Source organism: Mytilus californianus, unplaced genomic scaffold, assembly GCF_021869535.1.
Source record: "Mytilus californianus isolate M0D057914Y unplaced genomic scaffold, xbMytCali1.0.p SCAF_6, whole genome shotgun sequence".
NCBI classification, from domain to species: Eukaryota; Metazoa; Mollusca; class Bivalvia; order Mytilida; family Mytilidae; genus Mytilus; species Mytilus californianus.
In genome coordinates, this window is record NW_026262712.1 from 93,690,547 (window position 1) to 93,713,221 (window position 22,675).

Here is a 22,675-nt window from a genome sequence, read left to right on the forward strand (position 1 = left end):
AACCATCTAGAAAATTCGAAGCAATTTAGATTTGATTCAATATAACAAGTTACTTTTTCTTTGCTTTGCTTCTTCGGATTTTAAGAAGGTTTACACCCATATAACAACATATTTGTCTCTTTAGCAAAATAAAAAACAAAAAATAATCAAAAAGACACTAAAAATTGTAATAGAAGTGTTCTACGTGCTATATAAAGTATTAGTTTAAATTTTAATACTATCAATGAGGTCACCCACTTGATTCAAATAACGAAACACATACAGTATGTATTCCCCTTAGAACTTTACGTTACATGTACTATCAGCTGATAGTAAAAGAAACAAACTACTTTTTTTCCCTCTAGTGATGGAGTGAAAACCTCGAAAGAGTGGCCTTCGATGAGAAAAGATCTATGCCACTGGTAGTGACTTCAAGATCTAAAATAGCTGACCTTTATCGAATAATAACACTCAGAGCCATTTGCCCACCACAGTTCACATGGTTTGCAACGATCAACTATTGTTAAGATCTTTCCTGTCTGTAATGACCAAATTATCAATAGGTCGAATCTCCGGCACATGCATATCTTGCCTCTAAAATTTGAATCTTTGCCTTTTGCTGGCTTTTGTCGATGACCAAAAGTCGTATGATGACATCTAAAGATTGATTAACGAAACTGTGTGATGTCTGTCATAGTGATGTTTACCTGAAATCTCTTTTTACTTTTTTTCGAGGCGGATTAACTTTTTTTTATAGTAGGATTGAATGGACCTTAGACATTTTTTATTTAACGATCGTGGGCCCTTGTCAGGCAAAATACATAAACATCATAATACAATAATATTTCAGTGAAAATACACAATACACAAAGAAATGAAATTAATATGAGCAATATAGGATAGTATTACAGTATAAAGTATGGAGTGTAATGGGGTCGATTATATATAATGTATAAAAATGTTAAGTAGAAGTGATTGTATTTTTATCCCGGATACGTATCTCGTGATTTATATACAAGTATATATGATCATTTATACACATAATCAACGATTTTACTTCCTTGGTCGGATATTTTTGTATTTATTAATATATACACGTGTTGCTCTATACGTCAATACATGAATGAATGGAAACGCCAATAAACCAAACGGACATTTTGTTGTGACATCAATAGACACGACAAAGCAGAAGGTAAGAAATTCTTAACTGCAGACAAGACATTGCATTCACAACTGTTATTTTTCTCCTCAAACATACAATTCAGAAATGAATGTAATATTTTTTTCTGTCTGTGAAGAAATAAAATCAAAAATGTGGTGCACACTGTATAACGCGCGTATCGGGTTATTTAAAAGTGTGGAGTTATTTCGAATAGACAGAACAAAATATTACAAGCAGTCCTTATAATTTAATTCTAAATTCCATTTTTAAGGCGTAAATCATGAAAAAAAAACGTTGATGACGTCACGGTCACATGACAAAATTATGTCTATGAGTTGATAGACAAAAAACTTTCAGCCAATCAGAAGACGTGTTACATCCAAAATAAATTATTAAGAAATAAATCGAACAACGACAATTTATCAACAATTAAAATTTCTTTTTCTTAAACAATTTGTTTCTACCTGGGACAAAGTAAAGTAACGCATGAATAAAATATAGGCTTTCAAGTTGAAGAAGGACGAACAGAACCAACAACAAACAAAGGCAAAGAATATTCAACGATACAGAAAACTGTACAACAAAATTAATTTTGGACAACACGGAAAATGGGGATCAATTCATTTGCTATTCCATTAGCGATAGCCGTCATGCTGATGATGTTAAAATTGTATATATTATAGTCAGTGATAAGGTTTAAACCATTGCAGATCGGTAAATGTATCTTAACCATAAGACATTAACAAAATCCTTAACCATCAGGATATGCAATTTCCCAAACCATAGAATGTTACCTAAGGTAAAATTTTGAAATGATAACACATTAATTTCTAGGACAGGGTTATATAATCTACGACAAAAATATGACGCAAAAGACAACACAGTCATGGAAAAATTGAGAAAGAAAACACATAGGACTCGGACTTCTTTTAAACTGTGCGTATTGCTATGTGTTTCTTTATTTTACATTGGCTAGAGGTATAGGGGAGGGTTGAGATCTCACAAAACATGTTAACCCCGCCGCATTTTTGCGCCTGTCCCAAGTCAGGAGACTCTGGCCTTTGTTAGTCTAGTATGTTTAATTTTAGTTCATTTATATGTTTTGGAGTTTAGTGTGACGTCCATTTTTACTGAACTAGCACACAATTTTATTAAGGGGCCAGCTGAGGACCACCTCCGCGGGTGCGGGATTTTCTCGCTGCATTGAAGACCTATTGGTGGCCTTCGGCTGTTGTCTGCTCTTTGGTCGGGTTGTTGCCTCTTTAACATATTCCCCATCTCCATTCTCAATTTTACAATCTACCTAGCGGATTGTTAAGTTAAAGGATCATAACCTTTGATTCTTTTTATTCATCTTGAGAAGGAACTATATAAAGTCTGCCTTATAAAAATAAAGGAGCAAGTTTGTGATGAGAGGAGCACAGTTTGTTTCCATAGGCATTCCGACTGTCTGTTGGAAAAAAACTTCCCCCAAACGTAACAAGTATGTTGTCGATATAAAAAAACAACATCCTGGTGATGTCAGTTTTTGATAAAATATTTTGCTTCAATCAGTGTTTTTTGACGTATGATATGTATTTATGTTGGCTATATTTTATGAAACAATGTATAAAGAATTCTTTCAACCTGTCTTGGAGTTTAAAACGAGAAATATCCGTGTAAAGAGTAGATAGTTGAACTTTTGCACGAGAACTGGGACTGAGATCTGATTACATGTACTATTTTTTAGTGTTTACACCTGATTCGTACCCCCCCCGCCCCCCCCCCCCCTTTCCCCCCATAGTTGGTATTTCGCAGTTACTTTGAAGCCTGGTTTTGATTGGTTTTAGTAATTTTAAATGAAGTTTTACTGGTGGCTCACTCCTTATTTACGACATGTCAACTGTGGATTTGACGGTAAACTTTGGCCAATGATTTTTTTTTACATAAAAGTTGCATTAGAATGCTTAATTCCCGAATCCAGCATTTTAAACAGATATATCATGTTAAGGAGGGGTATTTGCGAAAAATACCAGTCGAGAGAATGTTCAATTTCGCGAGCCGTAAGGCGAGGGAAATTCATTCTCATGACTGGTATTTTTCGCAAATACCCCTCAAGAACATGCTATATCTGTTTAATTACACCGAATGTTAACGTTCAAAAACGCATTGATGATCGTGACGTTACAAGCGTCCAGTCGGATAGAGTATTTTTTGGCAAATACCACGGCAGAGAGGGTAAAAAAGGCATATCCTTTTTGCATATACCCCGGCGGCGTTAAAAATGAACGATATTGATTTGATAACAGTAAATTGGTGAAAAATACACTGGCTATCAACCAATCAAAACCCAGGATTCTTACATAAGGTGTAATTATAAACAGATAGTGTCATATACATACATAATTATATTGTTTGGAGCTTTGTTTGTGGAATTAACAACATAGTTTCATGGAGGTAAGACCGCAGTTTGTAGAACGGAATGTTCGTATATGTCACATATTTCAATGTCAACAGATAAGGCTGTGATTGCCAGTATGTTGAACGATGGCTATAACTCGTAATGATAAAAAATGGACTTTGTAATTGGGTTATATAATTTATGCATACAATTGAGTTTTGAGGATGCGATGTTTACCAAATGACTAAAATATAAATCGAAAGGTCATTTATTGAAACATCATAACGTGTTTGTGGTAAATGATAACAATGACTATGACTTTGTCTACACAGAGGAGCAGGATTGAAAATATATATCTACAGGCTGCATGTGGGATTTCAATGAATACCTATATCAACAATTAAGAGTACTTGTATGTAAAAAAATGAACATGGCTCATAAAACTACATGTATAAGAAAAAATGCATTCAAATATTATCAATATCATATCAAAGTAACATCAAGTTTGGCATTCCTACGCAAAGGAATATGAATAGAAGTTGAAAGGTATGATAAATGTCTCAAAGAATATGAAGAGCTAACATCTTTAACTATGAACAAAAGGATATTTATGTGTGGTATACATCAATGAGACGCAACCAAACAGCACATACAAACTACAATTTCTTTACTTGCAGAATGACAATGCCTTGATCGTTAACAATGGACAGCAATAATGTTACTATACAGAACTGTAAAGGAAAGGTTGTAAGACTTCCATTGAACAAATTTAACCTACATTCTATAGGTATGTGGATTACAATGCATTTTGAATTGTTCATATTACAATTTGCATAATTTATATAAGTGCTCATTCTCAAGTAGATTAATTTGAAGAGTTACAACCATTAACGAAAATGAGCAGAATGACCTTCATCTTCAGTAGTTGATTGATTGATTAATTGTTGCTTTCTTCGGGTCTAGTGGCAATTATCTTCATGCATATTCAGGACGAGAACAATAAGTTGATTCTATTTGATATTGTACATGACATTTTATCTATTTGATTTTCTAACAGCCATATGAATACCCCACTTTGGCAAGGGTTTTACTGCCAGAACGAAAGAGGTCAATAATTTTACATTATCGTCAATTATAGACGATCCGATACCTTTCTAATTTATTACTTTTTTCCTGTTTGTGCAGTATCGTCAATTTCAGAATTTAGACCCAGCTTTAAAATGTAGTCAGTCCTTTCGTTTAGTTTACACACATTTTATTTGCAAAAGTAGCAAAGGACACTAACTATAACCATATTAAAGAAGTCCTCTCCCAATACTTTTTATCATGACGAAAACAGTGTAGGAACAACAACAACAAAAAGATAAACAAAAAAGGACAACATTATGTGAAAAGTTGGTTTCTGGAAGCTAAATCTTATACTTATCATACCAGATTGCAACCTTACTTGGATATATGTTCACATATAACGAGGTGAAAATCGCAATTGAATTTGAGGTCATTATGTTAAGAGTCAAGGACAAAGTCACTAAAACTAGACCGACATTTGTCAGAAAAATTGGTTTCCGAATTCTAAATCAAATACTACAGTAAATTATATATGTGATTACACCGTACTTGGATATATAGGGACAAAGAATAAGAAGATCCCTATTGGTTTTGAGGTCACTATGTCTACGGTCATTGTTATATTTATTAAAAGTAGCAGCTTGACTACTGAAGTTTCTTTAGTATTGTTTTAAATCTGCATGCATCAATCCTTATGTGCAATGATGGTTCGGTTAAACAATTTATTCGATTTGAAAACAATGTTTCTAATCTGCAGAAAACCTTCCATTCTATATAAAAATAAGGAGATGTGGTATGATTGCCAATGAGACAACTATCCAACAAAGTTCAAATGAAGTGGATGTAAGCAACTATAGGCAACCGTACGGCCTTCAATAATGAGAAAAAAAAACCCATACCGTATATTCGGCTATAAAAGGCCCCAGCATGAAAAATATGACACAATTGAATTGAGAAAACTAACGGCCTAATTCTATAGTTTTGTTTATGCAAGTTACTTGATGTAAAAACAATGTTTGTAAACTGCAGAAATATGCAGTTTTATGTGGGTTTAGTTAAGAAAGGTTGTTTGATTTGATAACACATATGAAAAGCTTATTGAATTGGTAATACTTCAATTTCAGCGTACTGTTCTAAAATATCACAGAATATCAATAGAAATAGGATGTTCGCTCCTCTTGTTTTTAAAATTTTACCAGATATTCGGAATCCTCTGCTTTTATCCATGTAGTGCCATTAAAAATTTTGCCTACTAACTTCTATTTTTCTTTCCATGATTTGATTACATATAGTTTAAAATGTCATCTTTGAAAATCTTATAAAATCCTTGTTATTTTTTCATCGTTTTTGAAAGAAAAAAGGTGCCAATGTTAAATGTATGAAAAATCTAGAGAGAATTATTTCCCGCCAAATTTTCAATCTCGAAAACAAGCACACGGACCCTTCATTTTTTTTCTGCTTTTTCAGTTTCATTATTCATATACAATCATTTTAGCAGAGCTATAGAAAAACATTACAATAACGGGTGTTACATGGACACGTTTTATGAAGTTACACGGACACTTTTTATGAATAGAGTCACTCGTGCATTCAGTGAGTTCATAGGCACTTTATCGTACACCTTGTGACCTAATAACCTTGTTTTATAAATATGTTCCAAATTGCTGAAATTAAATAAAGTGTCTACGAAGTTACTGACTGCAAGAGTAACTGCAACCATGTTATGTTTCCATGTACAAACGGGTTTGCTTTAGCTCTTTTAAATCGTCTAAATCGAACTATACAGAGGATTTCCCCTTTTCCATTGAAGTTCAAGAAATTTTCTTAAGTCGAATTGTAATAGCACAAAATCAGTCTCAACGTCAATAAACTACCGCCCATTTCGGATATAGGGATGGAAAAGGAAAAAATATTGTGTCACGTGATCAATACTTGGGTCTACTCGAATATCACATTACTGTAATAAGCATGAAATTAAACAACAAAATATTGATTTCAAAAATAAGTGGATCAAAAAATTTAAAACGAGACAAAATAAATTATTTTTCATTGCATGTTATTGCCCGTAAAAAAGTGAAACAGCTTTATTTATATTTGTATGTTTTGTTTCTTTATTTAATTGTTTTTGACAAATATTTATACATGTTGTATTTACGTTTGTCTGTTTACTCTTTCTTATCTCATTTGCATACGTCGTTGAATTTTTAGATTCTTAAATCTGTTATTCATATTTTTTTTCTTTGTTTTTTTTTTGGAAAATAGGGAGGGGTATGAGCCAGGGAAGGAGGCAATTGCCCCCCTTTCAAATGGTGAGGGAGGAGGCAAAACATATTTCTTTGTTTGGCTTTGTTAGTTTGTACGTATGTATTCTTTTTTCTTGGTATGGAGGGGTATATATAAATGCAGTGGCGTAGGAGCCGGGAAAGAGGACCATACCCACATTACACACTTGCAAAGGTGAGGGGAAAAACTATAAGGCCCCCTTTTTGGCAATGTATTTTGTTATTAAAATATAAAGTGGCTACGAAGGAGGACATTAACATATTTCTAGACTATTCTGATAGAAAATATTAATTAAGTTTCTTTTTTTTTGCTTGTCACTTTAAGAAGTCCCCCCCCCCCCCCTCCCACTCACAACTTTTCAATCTACTCCTATTTCACTGATATGTATCAAAGGAATAAGCAATAATTTTACTCGCACACAGCTAATGGAATTGAGAAGCGCTAGTGTTAACGCAAAGTCCCTAATTTATTAAAGACTAAATATCTCCAAACATCGTGGTACATAAACCGGTATGCAAATTTTTGGTTTTCAATCTTTTTAATTATGCTCGTCTTAAATGCAAAATGTATTACTTTCTAATTAAAAACGTCGTACAAGTCAGATACACAACAAAAGTAACAAAATAAACGGGATGGTAACAACCAGCCGTATACTTTTTCTGCACTTGTAGCCAGGTCAAGGTTCTTGGCTATCGCTTCGGACTAAAAAAACATACTTTATATAATTTAAATAATATTTCTGAAATAAAAATAATAAAAACTGATCATTTAAATTTCATAATCTAAAAAGTTGGACCAAGAGTCACAATAGTTTCTTCAATTTAGCTCAATCCTATGTTTTTTAGTTGAACAGTACAGTACTGCCTAAAAATATCCTACACAAAAAGGATAAATTTAACAAAAATATTGACAGAAATTCTGTAAAAAAATAATACTTAGATTTAAAAGTGACATAATTTTGAATTTTAAAATCATTATTATTGTAAAATTCAATTATAATTACACAGCTAGTAGCCCTTGCAGGGTATTTTTTAGATTATAAAAGTAAAACTTTTTGAAAAAATAAAATGGGGCTTCTACTCTTCAGGTTGCTGTATCAGCTGGTATTAATATTTATAAACAAAGTATTATATACTTTTACCTTGATAATTGGATATTTATGTCACAAATGACTGGGACAAATTTTGTTCCTTTTACTTAATGATTGTAAAATTTGACAAGAATTTGCCATTTGAATTAGAATAAATTCAATTTTGTAAGAAACCATCTTTATGAATTAAAGTTCTTGTTTGACTTGATAAGCTAGTTTTTTGCACTTATTAGTGTGGCTTATTTAGTAAAGAGATAATCAGATAAGCAAGGTTTTTAACTTATAAGTATAATGAACGGACACAATTTTATTCATATCTTTAATAAAATAAGTATTTTAGAGTACTTGGAAACAGGTACAATGAAAAGAAGTTGAACTTTCACTGTTTTAAACCAGAAACGAAGCCAAAACCTGCTACAAATTGACATGACTGGTGGTCACTAAAATTGTTGTATTGGAGTAAAAAATGATGGCTTCAAAATTGTGTAGAAATTTGAAATAGGTGATAGGTTACCCGGTTTCATTTAAAATTTTTAACGTTCTTTTCCGTATCTGCATACGCAAACGTCAAGTTATTCAAATTCGATATTTTTGGCGAACAAAAAAGATGGCTGATAATTTTTAGAACGGACAGGATGAAGTAATAGCAAATGAAAGTTATTTTCGACATTTTTTCTACGTCGTATTGAAACTATATTGTTCACAAAACCTACAAACTTTAAAAATCAATTATAATAAAAGCATGACAAGTTGAAAAAAATAGTTTGAACGTCGATTTTTTAGCCGATTGATTTCGCGGACTTTTTGACGTCATCGACGACTGTAGCGCCACCTAATTAATCCCCCCTGCTATTGTTGCTGATAGAGCTTGACGACAACGGACGTATCCAAGAACTTGCTTTCCAACTGTGACTGCGCAAATAACACAGTTGCAATTACTCACTATTTTCTTGATTAAGTGAATTCACGATTTTAAGTGATGCCGCCTCCTCGATCGATTTCAGAAAATGCGTTTCCAGGTATGCAGGAAATCTATTACATGGACAACAAAGATAAAATTCCTATCATGTTAAATCGAAAGAATAACTCAGTTGTAATGCCACCTTCCACAAGTTTGGATCCTTCTTCAGGGCTTTTCGTCGTCACAGATCAAGATGGACTCAATGAAGGTAACACTTATCCTTTAATATCTTAAGGTGACAGTTTTGGGGATATTACTAAAATATTAAATCGGAAATACTTTGCTCAATGAGGGTCCGGAGTATAAAGAAAGGGTTTACACTTGGTATTAAATAACATAACATTGACTTTCAAAATAATGAATACTGTGTTTTTTTTAATTTCTTATGAAGCAATAATCTTGCAATCTGATGGCCCTGGTGTAAATAACACCCCATCCCAGTTTACTCGGGGGTAAAAGTACAACCAAGAACCCCAATAAACGGCCCTATGAAGGTGTTTTTTTTTTCAATTAGTTCAATTATTATTAAAGTAAATCTAATGTATTTAACTATTGCTAAAAAAAAATGTATATCTGCTTTATATTTATTAATAAATTTGTTATAAACAGATTATTTTTAGAAAAGTAAAGAATATGGTATATAAAGAATATTTCAGCAAAAATATGTGGGGGCGAAGGGTGGCACCACTGTCAATTTTTCGGAAAACTGTCATAAATTTTGCAAATTCTGCCATAAATCAGGTTTGTATGAAATTCGCCTACATTATGACGCCACAAATACGTCACCAATGAAGCAAATGGTGAAACTATGTTTTAACTGAAACAATTGGACATTTGAACATATATTTTCATCAAATTTTTACCACATTTTCCAATTTACAAAAAAAAAAAAAAATAAATAAATAAGAATTAGAAATATTGTTTTTTGCCAAAATTAAAAAAAAAAAAAGAAATCTAACATTTAAAATATTTTGTTTCCGAAATTAAAAAAAAAATAAAAACATGGAGAAAAATTAAAAAGGTATTATTTGACAATGCGCAGCAACATCGGTGTTGACAAAAAACGCATTTTTCAATTTTACATCCCGGTATAAAAATGTATCACGGACGCTTCATAAGAAATAAAGTATTTTGGTGTACGAAATTTTATACCGGGTTTGATGATGCATACACTCTTCGGCTGCAGCACCGGTGTTAAATTATGTACACCCCTGATTACACCAAGATAACTAATAATAACTTTGCCTTTCCTTTTTTAAAATTTGATGTGCAATGTGGTATCATACACCTATTTGGGAATCGTTAAACCATGATGTAATGTTATCATTACATTATGAAAAGTTTTAATTCGGTACTGTATTTAATGGATATATTTTCATAGTGTTTTTTGGTATTTTGTAATACCATCATAATTGAAGTAAGTTTTTATTCTAGTTCGAATCTTAATGTGTGTCATTATCTGTATCTTTTTTTCCACTGCTTTAGAAAATGTACGGAGGTTTGAGTACTCACGAAACCTGTTTAACCTTGTCACATGAATATCTGCCTGTCCTACTTGAAGAAAATTGACAGTTGTTGTCCCTGTCAATTGTTTTTGTTAAGAATTTGGTGGTAATATGAGTCATATGAATTTGTTCACAACTTGTCTAGACTCTTAGGATTCCTAGCGTGTCATGACGTGCATTTCCGTTTTTTATGATAATGACCAATAGATGTCTCTTATGGTAATCTTGTGCAGGTTTGTCATCGTCACAGTCGAGTTTACCGCAAATCACTCTCTCTCTCTTTCTCTATTTTAACATATTAAGGAGGTTATCGAATATTTTTTTCAGGGTTTCATCCACTGACAGGATTTTGTGATTGGACTGAATGGTCTCAGGTCATTGAATCTAAGGTCATTTCCGGTGCGTCTTTACTACGGTCTACCCTTACACATTTAATGGATATTGGATTTATGATTGTTTGCGGAATACAAGTAGAGAACTGGACAAAGTTTACCTTAACGAATCCAAATACGACACTCGAATGGGGATATTTATCATCACCAGCAACAAATATACAACCTGCAACTCGAGAAGCAATGGTATGAGACATACAACCAATGCATATAGAAACAAAATATACATGCACATTATTTAGCATATGCATGCAATTGCAAGACACAACTTAGCATCATATGGCACAGTAACGATAAAGAGTTAAGCAAATCTGTATTTTCGAAAGCAAATCTGTATTTTCGAAATTTAATTTATAGATAAAAATATTTAAACAAATAACATGAAAACGAAACAAATCTGATAAAATGTTGCAAGAAAATGCCTTATTGAAGTTGCTCTCTTCCATGTCTTGGATCATTATAATTAAAATACCATCACTGCTTCTCCTTTTACAGTTTTTGGCGGTAAAGCATTCCTGATGAAGTCAATTCATTAACAGAACTTTACAACGTTTCAAATTAGGCATGCATGCTTTTAATGTATTATTTCAATCTATTGGGTTTGCAAAATATTCAATATATAGTTTTCTTTTGACAATAGGTCAGTCACAAATGTGGTTTTACTGCAACTGGAACTTCTGGAACTGTATCCTGGTTAATCAATGGCACGGACAGACGCTTGGTAATCGCATGGTCAGCTCCATTTAATTTTGACTTTTATTCTAATTATTTAATATTGGGTTTGACCAATAAAGGATACAAAAAGCACAATAAAACCTGGTTTCAGACAATGTACTATGAAAAAGAAGATGAAGCAATGGTATTCAAGCGAGTTAAATGTAGATTTACCAGCAATGAAGTCATGATCGATGACGATCTGTTTGAAGTTACAGGAACTATGGATACCAGTCACAAACCGGAAATCAAAGTTATCATAAAACCTAAACGGTGGGAGAATTTAGCTTCAAAGTTAAAAAATTAGATTCACGAATTATAAAGACTGTCTAATTTTTGATAATCTTCCGTCCATACTTGAAAAATATACTTGTGTACAGTTGAGGATCTAATATGTGTATACACGTTTGGTGTTTCCTATACACTTCTTAAATAATTCAATTTTGTACAATTAGATTTCTTTGTTTGGATAAATATGTGATATTCTAAAATTGCAAGTGCATTAAGCTAATTAAAAGTACATGAATGCAGTCAATAATTTTGTTTGATTTCTGTTTCCTGCAAAAATTATGAAATGTAATCTATTTTACTTTACAGAATTATATATTATGACTGTTTTGCATTTGTGTTACGTATATACTCGAATAGTTTTTGATTTTTTAAATATAATTACTAAACTTAAACTTAACTTTTTTAATCCGAAAACGCTTTTATAATGAAAGAGAAATTATTTGTTTCATCTTTCGATTCTTCTTTTATTCGATCCTTTTATTACGAATTATAACAAGCTTAGTTAGTATGTTTACATATTATAGAATAAAATTAGACAGACTTATTTCAAAAACACAACAGACAACATAAACATAATCAAGCCAAATAGAAAACATTATGATAAGTGGAATACTACCCAAACGTATGCAAACATTAGTCTCATCCAAAGATAACAAAATTATATAAGAAACTAATTCAGTGCCGAAACCGCGAATAATTTGGAACGTTATGTATGAGAAAGTATTTATCACTTTCCCTAATAAATATTGCCGGAATGGCTTTGAGTGGGATTCCGTCTATGGGAACGATTCACAATGCGGGGTACTAGCTCTTTATTCACACACAAGTCGGCAGTTCAATACAATAAACATAAACAAATTGGTAAAGTCCAAATTCATTTAATAAAGTCCAAATATAAAATATCAGTGTTACAAATTAGTTATTTTAAGCCAAAAACAATATATATGATTGCGATGGAAAATCCGAACGCAGTTCATGTGCTCTCGTTGGCATATCCAAACGGAGTCCCTGAATATAAATTTATCTTTCTTTAAATACCAAATAAAGTTGCTATAACAACACAGTTTGTTGGGGTCATGTTGTAAACAGAAATTATATAATTAAGTGATTTAATTCATCAAAGAGAATTACGATAGGTGATCAATCCATCAATCAATTGAATTATGTGTGTATTTGATATGACCGAATAAAAGTTGCATAACGAACTTGTAAGATGTTTGCATAAGCTTAGAGTTTAAAAGGTTATTGACAAATATAAATTTATAATCTTACATGTTTCAAATGTTAACAAATATTTCGGACATTTAAAGTCATAGCGAATTTCGAGATCGTTACAATTGAATAAATAAAATATGCATGCTGCGTACGAAATGTACACAATAGAAATCGATATAATAAGACAGTTTGAAATAGAAAATTAAGTACCAAAATAATGTGTGACATATGGAACAAATGTCAAAACAAAGCCATTTTGATCTTTTGATCTTTGGATTTCTGTATAATGTATTGTAGACTGTTATTTTCTGTTTATCTTTCTTTTGACCATTGTTTGTCTGTCTATTCTTTCTTCTTCTTTCGTCAAAGTCATCAGACTGTTATTTTCTGTTTATCTTTCTTTTGACCATTGTTTGTCTGTCTATTCTTTCTTCTTCTTTCGTCAAAGTCATCAGACTGTTATTTTCTGTTTATCTTTCTTTTGACCATTGTTTGTCTGTCTATTCTTTCTTCTTCTTTCGTCAAAGTCATCAGACTGTTATTTTCTGTTTATCTTTCTTTTGACCATTGTTTGTCTGTCTATTCTTTCTTCTTCTTTCATCAAAGTCATCAGACTGTTATTTTCTGTTTGTCTTTCTTTTGACCATTGTTTGTCTTTCTATTCTTTCTTCTTCTTTCATCGAAGTCATCAGACTGTTATTTTCTGTTTGTCTTTCTTTTGACCATTGTTTGTCTTTCTATTCTTTCTTCTTTCATCGAAGTCATCAGACTGTTATTTGGTAGGTTCGTTAATAGGTTTGCATGCTACTTCGTTTTAGACTCATTATGTTTTGCTAATTAGTTAGTACATATTTAGAGATACCCTGATTTCAACCTTTATGCTTTATGTAAGAAATTCAGTATTTAATGAATGGCTATTATTTGTTTTGAATTTATTGAACCATAAAATTAATTTTTGACTCTTCACATTTTACATAATCCGCGAAGAAGCGGATTATGTAAAATGTGAAGAGTGAAAAATTAATTTTATGGTTCAATAAATTCAAAATAAATAATAGCCATTCATTATAAATAAATTTCTATCAAAAATTAGGCTCAAAGAGCTTTTTATATTATTTATATTAACAATAACAACGTACACACATGTTGGCGTATGAATACACAACGTCAGAGTGGGCGTGTCGCCATAAAAATTGACAACATTGAAAATAAAGGAAATACTTTTAACCAATCAGAAGACAGTAAATACACCAAATTTATTTATTTGGTAATAAAAAAGATACCTATTTACATGTATATCATATATATATGAGGATCTGGAAGAGGGTCCTTTATTTCTGTATTCTTTAGTTTTGGCAAAATTAAGCGAAAGGTCTTTCATTTAATTTGATTATTCACTGCGATTTTAAGACCGAAAAGGGACAATATAATTTTTATTCTTAAAATGACAAAAAGCTTAGTTTTGCCAGCAACAGTCTACAAAACTAAAGACTGCAACACGAACCCCACCAAAGAGCAACCAGCAACAAAAACAAAAAGGCATCTTTGGGTCAACATAATTATGGTCTACAACGATTGGCTAGAGTCTTAACAATGACAAGCTCTAAATCGCCCCAATTTTATGAGAAAGTTCTAAATAAATGCATTGAAAATAAAAAAAAAGATCTTACGTCAACAAAAAAAACCTGCAATCAACAAAAAAATATGATAACTTGATACTACCATGGAAGATTGTGACTTCGACAAATGGAACATATGCGTGGTCATCTGTCATACAGATATTCCATAGCATTAAACACAATTATAATAGCGTCCGTGAAACTTTCGGAGCGAAGATTTTAAACTTTACAATTAGGAATCGTTGGTTCAAAGGCTTCCTAGCAAGCATGCAACATATTACGAAAGAAAAAATAATAGGAAACGCAAGTTCTGAAATGATGTATCAATTGGGAAACTTACTCCACATACAGACGATACCCGAATGCTGCTTCTCATACATATTTGAAAGTTTACAATAGGAAAATTAAAGTTAAACTAATATTTCTTTTACTGAGTTTAATTCACAACCGATTCTGTGTATTGGTTAGATAATACCTGGTCATGTTTAATGAATATTTAAAGCCCGAGGAGTAGCCGAGTGTTTTGAATGTTCATAAAACATGACCAAGTATTGTCTGACCAATTTAGAACATATTCACACCTTCGAGTGACATTACAAAATTAGCCTCTCCCATTGTAATAATCTATCTTGATAAGAGCTCATTTAAAGTGTTAATTAACATGGTTAGTAAAATTGATGTAAATAATTTAATGGTAATTTCAACAGATGGAATAAAATAGCAATGATATAGATTTTTGATAACAAACATAGATAAATTATTATGAGATTTCTTCTGCTTCAAGTACAATTTAATACTGATATATCTAAAATTCCTTCATAAAAAAAAATACACAAAGCTATATAAATCAGCTTTTCTAAAATTGTATAATTTTGAATAATGACAAAACTTCATCAATAAATTTTGAAATAACGATCATTTCTGTATTGTTTCTTTTTCATAAACTTCCTTTGCTTTTTTATATCAACAGTCATTGTTTCTTTATGAAAAAAAAAAAACATTGATTTTAAGTTATGGTATAAAATTTACATTAAATATTATTTTACCCTACACCTTTGCGCCCTTTTCATTTTTTTTCCAAATATATGTACCATTATATAACGTTTACAATATTGAAATCTCAACTTAAAACGCGTTTATAGTTCTATTTTCCTATTTTCAATTATAATTTAGACAAACAACAGTATTCATGATTTTTTTCTTTTGATCTCTTCCTATGGAAATTGCCTCGGGGCATTGTACACGTCGTAAGTTCAATATTTAAGATTTCACTTTTATAATTAATCTACAATGAAAATTCATTCATGTATAGCATTTCATAGTGCATGGAAAGCCATGTAATATGAAAGATTGAAGGGAAAATACTGATTTTCCATTGGACGAGAATGGGTGAGTATGTTCTAAAATAAATTAATGAAAGACGACAAAACCACAGGGACAAGTAAATTGATACAAGATAATACCGTATTAGAGAATGTATATACAGGACGAGAACATGAGAATATGATATTCAATTCAATTCAAAGTTTTATTTAAAGTCGATATTCAATAAACTACATAAATAGATATGAACCTGGTATTGTACTTACTAGATTGACACGCTAAGCTTGATTGTTAACGTGCTTCTTCACAAGGTAACAGTCCGCAAGAAGACTAAATCACTCTACCCCGACACATTATTTTGACTCCGAGCCGACCATTCTTTGCTCTTACTGTTAAATGCCACGTGCTTAGAGAAGAAGCAGCAAATACCAATTTTCAAGTCTGATTTTACCCGGCCGAGGTTCGAACCCACGACCTTCCGCACTCGATGCGATCACGCCACCACGAGACCAGCGAAGTGGTTTCAACAATGAGAGAAACCCATATCGTATAGTAAGATATATAAAAGGCCCTGACATGACAAAATATGAAACAATTCAAAAGAGAAAACCGATGGTCTGATAAATGCTTGAAACTACAAACAACAAACAAATAAGGCAGACGACAACAACGGACAACCGCTGTTTTTGAGTTCATATTGGTGCGTCGTACTCTTTTCTTCATAATGTTAATGTGTTAATCATTGAATAATCTCGAAGGAATAACCGGGTTATATATATTATTGATAGGTTGCATTTCTGTTTTCTGTTAGGATTGAACATGAACGGTATGTTTTATTTCCTATGTTATGTTTTTAATTTACCCGTTGGCATAAAACTTTCCTTTTTTTCCATTTTATATATCACATTAATATGTTTATAATTATTTTTAAAGAAACACACCAAGATATTTCATTTTGAATATTGAACAATTAAAGTCTTCATCAAATTTTTATTAACCATTATTTGAATAGATTTTCGATTGTGAACACAAATTTCAAGCGAAAGGAATATTTTTGCTTTCATATGTGGTGGTAGAGGCGATAAATGGGGGCAATTTCCTGATTACACTTGCGAAGGTATGGCAAAACTGTGTTCCCCATCTCACCTTAGTACTTTGAAAAGCTGATACAGAATTGTTAAACATACCTTATTTGAATTTAGTGTACGTTTAGAAGTGAAAGAACACCAAACGGTATAATGAAAAACTTTTTTTTGTATTTCTCTTTTGAAGTAAATAATTTCATTTTGTTTTTTGCTTCACAAATTGACCTCCCCCTTTTCCGCAAGCTCCAAACACGGAAAAGGTTACCATTCGGCAATAGTATACATTGAGTGAAAATTTCAACAAAAGAGTTCAATACAATATTGGTTACAATTTTTAATTTTCAAAATTTTTTGGAGAAGGTTATTAATAGTAGTATCACTTAATATATTTTCCCTCTATTTATAAATAACGTGACCAGTATTTTCTCCCTCTATTTATAATTAACGTTGCCAGTATCTTCTCCCTCTATTTATAATTAACGTTGCCAGTATCTTCTTCCTCTATTTATAATTAATGTTGCCAGTATCTTCTCCCTCTTTTTATAATTAACCTGTCCAGTATCTTCTCCCTCTATTTATAATTAACGTGGCCAGTATCTTCTCATTCTATCTATAATGAACTAGGCCAGTATCTTCTCCCTCTATTAATAATTAACGTGTTCAGTATCTTCTCCCTCTATTTATAATTAACGTGGTCAGTATCTTCTCCCTCTATTTATAATTAACGTGGTCAGTATCTTTTCCCTCTATTTATAATTAACGTATTCAGTATCTTCTCCCTCTATTTATAATTAACGGGGCCAGTATCTGCTCCCTCTATTTATAATTAACGTGGCCAGTATCTTCTCCCTCTATTTATAATTAACGCTGTCAGATATGTATCAAAGGGCATGTTAAACGTAAAATTAAAAAAATTAAGCTCAATTCAGAAACTAATAATATAATAGTTTAATTTACCGGTTATTTGCAGTGTTTAAGTGACTGTTAGTGTCTCTAAATTCAGATGACTTGTTAAAGAATATTAAAGAGTCACAAAAGACATAGTTGATATGTGAATTTCAAAATAAAACCAGGCATAAACAAGTTTGTGAACCTATAATTATTCTCATCGTTGAATAGAACTTATATTCTATTGAATCATATTGATATATCTTTAATTCTACTATTTTTTTCGGATTTTCAGGAATTATTGAACTCTATAGAATCTTTTCAGTTTAGCACTAATACGGAAAAGAAGAAAAGCAACGAACCTGTTTTATTAGATAATGATTGTTTTCTTTTTCTTTTTAACGAGATGCTTCAGAATCTTACGTATTTAGGAACAAAACTTCCCCATATTTTATTTCATCCTTTCATGCACACAGGAAATGTATAAAGTGTTATTTCCATTTACTAGCACTGGGTTGATACCACTGCTGGTGGACTGTTAATCTCCGAGGGTATCATCAGCTCAGTAGTCAGTGCCTCGGAACTGACATGATTTTTAACCTATTTTTATAAAATAAAATTTCCCGTCGATATATTAAGAGTTTACTAAGAAACTAAGATTCCAACTCCACAGGCAATGTTAACCTTAGCTGCATTTAGCTATTCTTTTTGGGGTCCTGTTTCTACGTATTCAGAGATTCATGTGTTGCGATAAATCCAGAAAAGCACTTCAGGCGCACGAACTTTATAAAGTGTTATTTTCATTTGCAAAAAAGACATTTGCACAAACATGACATAGTTCATTTCAACGTGTTTTTTTGTTTTTGCTTTTAAAATAAAGAAACTCGAACGTTTTATCCACATCTTAGATAAGCCTGATTCTTTAATAAAGTCCAAGAAAGGTCGCTTCTATGGCACGACCAAATTTTTTATAAGGAACTCACTTTTTATACGATGCCATTCCCCAATATTTTGATTCATTTCCTTTTTCAAAAAGAAAACAGCGATTTCATTCTTTACTTTCATATGGTATTTTTTCTTAGTATGCCTAGGTTACTGAAGATTTAATTTGGGTAAGTGTTTCAACTCACAAAAATATAAAGTATCTAATCACATGATCAGTTACCAAAATAGAACTACATAAATGTATTTCAAAATTCGTATAATCTAATAATAACGTTTGGATCTAACTATATAAAAATAAGAAGATGTGGTATGATTGCCAATGAGACAACACTCCACCAGAGACCAAATGACGTAGTAGTTAACAACTTAAAGTGGCTCTGCCCTTTAATAGTGCGCAGTTTTAACGCATGTTTCCAACGACGAGCGCGTGCTTTTCGTCTTGGAAACGATCGCTTTGAGGGGTCTTCTCAAAACTGAGAGCATCCTGTCCCGATTACAACAAGCGACGCAAAACTTTCTACAAAAAAAAAGGAAACACGATCAGAAATACGGAGTAGCTTGTTAATTTTTCACATAAAATTGTAAAAGCACAGAATTATAAGCATGGCGTTGTGCGAAAAAAAAAGAAAAATCGAAATATTGACATGTTGTATGACTGCCAATGACGCAACGTTTAGCCGTAAACAATAGAAAATTCGTGTCACCACACGGCCTTCGACAGCGAGTAAAACCCATATAGTATGTTATAAAAAGCATCGGGGGTTTATCTGCACGCTATCAGATTTGCGTATTATTACATTTTGTCACTGTCATTAAATCTTTTTAAATTTGAAATATCTTCATTTTTAAGTAATGGCTAGGAGCTAGATTATTCCGAAGTATGTAAAATATTTTCTCACGACAAAATTTTTGGTAATGGTTAAATATTTTAACAAACACAATTTTGAATATAACAATGTTCAAGCAAAGAATAAATACTTGACAGTCATATCCTACATTTTAACTTTACACATTTATATTATTTATCAAATCATGGACACAAAAAAGCACTTTCAATCAACCACTTCTAACTTGGAAGTTTTTTTTTTATTGTATTTGTTAGCGTTAAGAGGATATCTAACTAATTCTCTCATATCATACTTCGATAATTTCCGGAACTCGAGGAACATGTTTCACTAAATAAAGTATTTGTTTACACAAAAAAAACCGACACTTCAATAATTTGCTGTTTTCCACCTTTGACCATAGATACAAATTGGTTAATTACAACCTGGATCTATTATCCCGACCTTATATATCGCTCTTATTATCCCTAAATGCCAAATGCTTTGACCCAGTCGGGAATTTAGCCTAGGACCCCAGCAGTCTACCGGGCAATTCCAAAGACTAAAAGCTAAATGCTTTATATATAAACAAAATTTATACTACTTATATAAAAATGAGGAGATGTGGAAAGACTGCCAAACTATCCACCAAAGTTCAAATGAAGTGGATATAAGCAATGACTTGGTTCAGGAAAAGTTAGGATCATTGTAATTTCAAAATTCAGCTCAGCACACACGCTAAATTAGTCGGTGGTATAGGCAAACATTAACTTATGTCTTAATTTTTTTAAATGTGTTTTTTGAAAAAAGAAGCAAATAAGGAAAGTTCTTGATTTCAAAAATGAAAGTTGAGTATGTCATTGCGGCAAAAATTTGAATGGCAATTTTCATAATAATGTGTGAACACTGGTTTGACCCACCTGCTGTAAAGTAACGTAATTATCGGCCTTTGGTGAGATAATAAGGAGATGTAAATTTTTTTTAAAACTGGACTCGTAGAGTTAACATTGGTATTGAAATATGACTTACCAAGTCCGTCAGATAAACCCTTGCTTAGACAGGGTGTGCAAACAGCTGGATATATAAATACGCAGCCTCGTGGGGAAAAAATGGGAAATTTTACCCATATCCAACATACATTGTACCTTCATTAACCAGTGGCAGTCCATATATCTCGCCCTTCTTACTTATTATGCAGAACCTACATAAGGTACTTATCATTAATGTTCTCATCCTTAATATTCTTATATTGAATATATATTATATAGATTTTTTTCCACCCATTTGTATTGTCCGTAGCAAATGGGATATGTAAAATAAAAGCAGGGACCCCTCTGTCAACTGCCTTGGACTGCTTAGGGTTTGTATATCCAAGGTGACTTAAGATAAACGGTATTATTCACTTAAAAAAAAGACAAATAAAAAAGGCAAATGTGAAAACTTCCACAATTTGGTTGCAGAAAAAAATATTTTATCTTCTTAAACTAAAATTTATAATATATCATATTACTCTCTTTTTAATCTTTTGCATATTATTTATTAGCCGAACTGTATATTGTGTTCTAACAAGTATTAACCTTATCACAGAAATGCTATATACTAACGTTAACGAGGCCGGGATAAGGTACCGGTACTTTATGTATCTCTCAAAAATGTAAATTTCAAATAAAATTATATACCATTAAAAAAAAAAGTATGCTTAAAACATTTGCCATTGGACATTCAGAAAACTTTTATTCTGTACAATATATACAAAAGAACTTTCAAACATCTCTCCGACCTTTGAAAATGAAAGTTTACTTTGATAAAATTTGCCAAAGACAATCTATTAATTTATTGGTGAAGTTTTATTTGGGGGTCACCTTAGACCTTGAATTCTCTGCAAGACCAAAACAATTTACCAAATTTCAAAAATGACGAGTAGACATATTTGTTGGTTTTGCAAAGATATTGATTTGCCTTTCAACCCTGATAGCTGTTTTGTGAAATCAATTTCACAACACTAAATATGGAAATAAGTTTTCTTAACAAAATATAATGCTTACAAGCAAGATGGTGTGAACTATCATGACTTGTTTCAATACAGACAAGAAGTATCAGGATAGATCACATATTTTTCAAGTTGTTACCACAGATTCCTAGATACATCTACATGTATGGTAGTCACAGTTTTCAACACATTTGGTTGTGTTAACAAGAGTGTACAAGCTGAAATGTCTAACATGCGTTACTAATATCACGATTGATTTTATGTTGATATTCCTAAAGAAAAAGTTTTACTACAAGTATCACAAAAACTTAAAATTATCAATGATCCATGAAAATGAGACTAGGTCAGATAAACCAAACCAGCTTTACAATCATTCCATACACCAAATATTGTTGAACTGTATATATGGTATACAAGAAACAGACCAAACCATGAAAATGAGGTTAAGTTCAGATGAACCCTGTCAGACAGACATGTACACATTAAAATCATTCAATACACCAAATATAGTGGACCTATTGCTTATATTATCTTAAAAGAGGACTTAACATTGACCAATGAACCATGAAAATGAGGTCACGGACAAATGATATCTGCCAGACAGACATGTACACCTTACAATCATTCCATACACCAAATATAGTTTACCTATTGCTTTTAGTATTAGAAAAACAGACCAAAACACAAAAACTTAACATTGACAAATGGCCTACTGCTAACAGTATCTAAGAAACAGCCCTAATCAGGTAACTTAAACCTTGATCACTAATCCATGAAATGAGGTTAGGGTCAGGTGAACCCTGTCTGAAGGACATGTATATAGGCCTTGTAAGAGACCCATATACCTAATATAGGTATCCTATTTTAGCACTCGCTGAACCATGAACATGAGGCTAAGGACAGCAGACATACATGTATGACAGACAATGAGCTCATAATCTCGTACTAATACAAACAGCCA

The 22,675-nt window shown here is 32.0% G+C and overlaps 1 protein-coding gene across 2 annotated transcripts; it reads left to right on the forward strand.

Annotated features, from left to right (window-relative positions):
• Positions 1-982: 982 nt before the first annotated feature.
• LOC127706988 (tereporin-Ca1-like) lies at positions 983-12,369 on the forward strand. Of its 2 annotated transcripts, XM_052211751.1 has the most exons (6): positions 983-1,171; positions 1,976-2,077; positions 4,199-4,308; positions 8,967-9,131; positions 10,756-11,006; positions 11,461-12,369. In XM_052211751.1, the coding sequence occupies exons 3-6, from the start codon at positions 4,224-4,226 to the stop codon at positions 11,839-11,841; spliced, it is 882 nt and encodes a 293-aa protein (XP_052067711.1). In that variant the 5' UTR covers positions 983-1,171; positions 1,976-2,077; positions 4,199-4,223; the 3' UTR covers positions 11,842-12,369. The 2 variants fall into 2 exon arrangements, with proteins under 2 accessions (XP_052067711.1, XP_052067710.1); XM_052211750.1 differs by lacking the exon at positions 1,976-2,077.
• The last annotated feature ends 10,306 nt before the right edge of the window (positions 12,370-22,675 follow it).

What these genes read in the sequence shown, in the direction of transcription:
- LOC127706988 (XM_052211751.1), top strand. Translation starts at nt 4,224, where the DNA reads ATGGACAGCAATAATGTTACTATACAGAACTGTAAAGGAAAGGTTGTA. An exon ending in TCAAGATGGACTCAATGAAG is followed by an intron (nt 9,132 to 10,755) that starts GTAACACTTATC and finishes TATTTTTTTCAG; the next exon opens with GGTTTCATCCACTGACAGGA. An exon ending in CTGCAACTCGAGAAGCAATG is followed by an intron (nt 11,007 to 11,460) that starts GTATGAGACATA and finishes TTTTGACAATAG; the next exon opens with GTCAGTCACAAATGTGGTTT.